At 36.7% G+C, this 4,616-nt stretch overlaps 1 protein-coding gene across 1 annotated transcript in view; it reads right to left on the bottom strand.

The window, feature by feature from the left end:
• The window catches only part of LOC106876393 (transcription factor 7-like 2), a 79,055-nt gene extending 77,890 nt beyond the window's left edge, over positions 1-1,165 (bottom strand). Inside the window, exon 1 of the mRNA XM_052968454.1 lies at positions 1,102-1,165. Within this exon, the coding sequence (XP_052824414.1) occupies positions 1,102-1,165 (64 nt within the window). The remainder of the gene's footprint in view (positions 1-1,101) is intronic.
• Between the last annotated feature and the right edge of the window lie 3,451 nt (positions 1,166-4,616).

Here is a 4,616-nt window from a genome sequence, read left to right as displayed (position 1 = left end):
CCACATTTCTGTTAAAATAACATTGTAATTATTAAGCTGATATTTGTAACATGAAATTTTGACCAAAGATTTAAATACACTTTGAGAAATAAAAAAAAAAAAAAAACAGGAAGTTTATATTATAGAATTGAGGGTGGCCTCAGGCTATTTGGTATCTAAAGGGTTAAAACAGAAAGATTTGTATCACAGAAGTAGGAATCAGTCTCAGGCAGGTTGGTATAAAAAGGGTTAAAGACAACATGGCCATGACAAAGACAAGACAATCCCAACAAAAAACCTTGATAAAACATTTCATTTAATCAGCTTTCGGCATCATGTTTGTTTGAACAAAGTCAAGTGAGAGATCTGACTAAAAACAGCCCCCCCCCACCCGAACAGGTTGAGTCATTGGTATTCATGACATTCAAACACAGAATGTCAACATATCCAGCAACAGGATGTGCAAATTGGACAGTAATCCTTAAGTATTCAGATTACTTTGTCTAATGTAATGCTTATTTATTTACATTGTTTTGAATTAATCATGTATCATCTCATAGCTTCGAGATTTTGATGATGATCATCATCGTTAAGTATCTGCTTTCCATGCTGGCATGGGATTGATGGTTCGACAGAAAGTGGTAAGCTGGAGAGCTGCACCAGGTTCCAGTCTGACTTGGCATGGTTTCTACAGCTGGATGCTCTTACTAATGCCAACCACTCCAAGAGTGCAGTGGGCGCTTATTATGTGCCACCAGCACAGGTGCCAGTTATGTGCCACCAGCACAGGTACCATTTACGTACCACTAGCACAGGTGCCAGTTACGTACCACTAGCACAGGTGCCAGTCATGTTCCACCACCAGCACAGGTGCCAGTTACATGCCACCAGCATTGGCCACAACTACAATTTCACTTGGCTTGATGGGTCTTCTCAAGCATGAAACATCACCAAAGGTCTCGGTTACTTATCACTTCCATGAGGTCCAACATTCAAAGAGTGCGTTTGACATGCCACTGGCACGGGTGCCTGTTACATGACATTGCCATCAGCCATGACTATGATTTCACATGGCTTGAAGGATCTGCTCAAGCATGACATATCACTAAAGGTCTCAGTCACTTATTACCTCAGTGAGGCCCAACGTTTGTAAGGTTGTTTTTAACATGCCACCGGCATCAGCCATGATTATGACATGGTATGGTAAGTGTGAGAAGTTGGACCTAGCCAGTTTGAACATAAAACAGATAGTATTTGAGTGAGATATGGCTAGTTTGAATGCTTAAGTGTTAAATGTATCGATGTTTTGCAGGAGATGATGGTGGCAGCGAAGAAGTACAGAGTGAAGAAAATACCATCAACTGAAGGCAGAAAGTACTTATCGCAGGGATAGAAAGCGAAGAAGACAAAGAAAGGAACAGTGATGTCAAAAGATCAAGATAGAGGGAGCCACAGTGTTGAGAAAGGATGACAATATCTTGTGTTGCAGACATATCTTGCCATCATGGTAAAATAGATATCAAAACAAATATAATACTGATGATGATGGCAATGTTAATGAAATAAAATTTAAAAAAAAAAAGACAAAAACAAACAATAAATCAGAACTTTGTCTTAATTTTCCTTTTCTATCAGCTAGTCTTTACAAACCCAATCTAATCCTACACTAACTATTTTTCTAAGAAGTCTTGTAATGGACGGTGGTGCAAAGGTGAGTTTTGTTTAGCCATTATTACACAAGGATCGTCTCTGAAACTAAAATGTCAGCAACACACAAATAGTAGGTTAATTTAAAGCATCTTTACATCTCAGCTGCTACACGAGAAGAGAAAGGTTGGGAGGGAAAGTGAAAGCGAAAGTGAAAGTACAGCCGGCCAATAGCATTTAAACAATCCTGCGGCACTAATGGAGAATTACATCAGTGTAATCTGGTTGCACTGGACATTATTCCTGACCTCTTCTTGTTTAACGGCAAGAGACTTTCTAAGCAGCATGGTAAAAACCTATATAATATTCTAAAATGGCGTGAGATAGGTGTCTTATATTGAATCAGTCTCCTGGTAGTTAAGGTGTCATCTTCCACCACAAAATCAGGAAATGATCAACTCCTACTGGATTTTATTATCAGCAATGAGACAGATAATATGCTAACAAGCAAAAGGATGATAAGATGGACACAATGAGAAGTGTGTGAGTATAAGAGAGGGAAAGAGAGAGAGAGAATAACAGAGGGAGAAAGAGAAACAATAAAAGAGAATGCGGCTATAAATCCATAATACACAGAAGAAAATAAATCAAAATGACAAAAAAAAAAAAAAAAAAAAAAAAAAAAAAAAAAAAAACCCTCGTCTAGCAAAAACACATTTGCATTCACGAGGCTGATGACATTTCATTTCATACAAACAAAAGAAGAATCAATCATAAGAGAATGACAATGAACACCATATGCTCTCATTCTTGAAACAAAAATCTAGCTCAGAAATACGGCTTATACTATTTTACACACATACAGGTATGATGATGTATAATATACGCTATTGTTTGCGGTAATACACCGTTCTTTATTCACACAAATAACTGCACCCCAGATCTCTCTCATACACACCCTCTCTTTCATACACACACACACTGTCCAACATGATTATTTAAAAACAAATACAATTTACTATCAATATCTGATGAAATAAATAGAATTTGAATTGATTCTTTTGGAGTAAAGGAAGGGTTAATGATGGGGGAATAACACTAAATTTTTGTATTCCTGTAGTGGTAGTGGTGGTGGTGTCACTAAAAATGGAACTATGAGGTTGGTTGTACAGTGCAATACATATATCTGGTGGTGGTGGTGAGACTGAAGAGCCATCTCCTCCCTCCCTCCTTCCTGCCATCATCCACTTGTAATTACACTAATTTAAGATATAAACAGATAAGGGAAAAGTTGACTGAGATAAATGGCTATTTTAATATGAAGGAATCTGATTTTGTGATGAAGCGATAATTTCATATCCCCCACCCCCCGAAAAAAAAAACAATAATTAACAATGATAACAATAACAACAACAAGAATAAGAACACCAACAGCATTATCATAAAAGAAAAATTGGAATGTTAAAGTTTTATGGTAATTGTTGGTTGAAAAAATTTAAAAAAGTCTTCCTTCCTCTCTCACCGAAGACTATGATGTAGTGTATATAGCTAAGTAAAGAGAAAAGAGAGGATTAGAGAGGGAGGGAGAGAGAGGGAGTTGATAGACTTGGCTAATGGTTGGAGTTAAGTGAGGAAGAAGAGGGTGAGGAACTTGTTTAATCGGTTAAATCCATGTGTCTGTAAAAGATATGGTAACAAATAAGGGATTAGAGAAAGAGAAAGTATAAAGGCAGAGAGAGAGAGAGAGAGAGAGAGAGAGAGAGAGAGAGAGAGAGAGAGAGAGAGAGAGAGAGAGAGAGAGAGAGAGAGAGAGAGAGAATTGGGAAAATATATAGTTAAATAGATGAGGAAAGAGTGTATGGGTATGAGAGGGAAGTGAAAACAAGTGGTGGTGGTGGTGGGAGAAACATTAGACAGACTAATGCATGCAGACACCACAGAGGCAGAATGGAAACTGAAATGAGACTGGGATAAAAAGATGTGAGAGAGAGAGAGAGAGAGAGAAGAGGATGGAACACATAGAATAAGAGATAATTAAACCAATGAAGGACTATCACAAAAAAGAAATTGGAGAGATTATTAAATAAACAACAACGACGATAATAAATAACAATAATGCTGCTGCTGCTACTGCTGCTACTACTACTACTACTACTACTACTACAACAACTAGGACAATGGGTTGGTGGAATCATTAGAGTGCCTGGTCAGAAATGCTTTGCAGCATTTGTTTGGTTCTTTAAATCCAGAGTTCAAATCCCATACAGGCCATCTTTGCTTTTCACCCTCTTGGGAGTGTCGATAAAATAAGAAAATCCAGAGAACAACTAGAGTTGATGCAATCAACTAGCATCCTTCAACTTTGCCATTCATTTTCTGGAATTGATAGAATAGAAGAAACAAACAGGTATTGAGAGCTCAATGTAATCAATAATAATAATTATAACGATGATGATGATGATGATTTCAAATTTGGGTACAAAGCCAGTAGTTTTGGGGGAGGGGATGGATAGTCGATTACAGTGTCCCCATTATTCCACTGCTACTTATTTTATCGACCCCGAAAAGATAAAAGGCAAAGTTGACCACAGCAAAATTTGAACTCAGAAAGTAAAAACAGATGAAATGCCACTAAGCACCTTGCCCCAGCATGCTAATGAGTTTGCCAGCTCAATGCCTTAGTACTACTACTACTACTAATAATAATAATAATAATAATAATAATAATAATAATATTAATAATAATATTAATAATAATAATAATAATAATAATAATAATAATAATAATAATGAACAAATAGTAGAAGAGTGCCATAAGTTATCATGTAAAATATCGTTCAACCAATTTCACATGAAAACTATGGCACTCTTCTACTTTTTATTTCTGTATAACCTCTGTAGGAGTTACCTCAGTCCTATATAAACTTAATAATAATAATAATAATCCTTTCTACCGTAGGCACAAGGCCTGAAATTTTTTGAGAAGGGGC

This window comes from Octopus bimaculoides, chromosome 6, assembly GCF_001194135.2.
Source record: "Octopus bimaculoides isolate UCB-OBI-ISO-001 chromosome 6, ASM119413v2, whole genome shotgun sequence".
Classification (NCBI taxonomy): Eukaryota; Metazoa; Mollusca; class Cephalopoda; order Octopoda; family Octopodidae; genus Octopus; species Octopus bimaculoides.
Note: the sequence above shows the minus strand (reverse complement) of the source record. Positions and strands in the feature narration are given on the sequence as shown.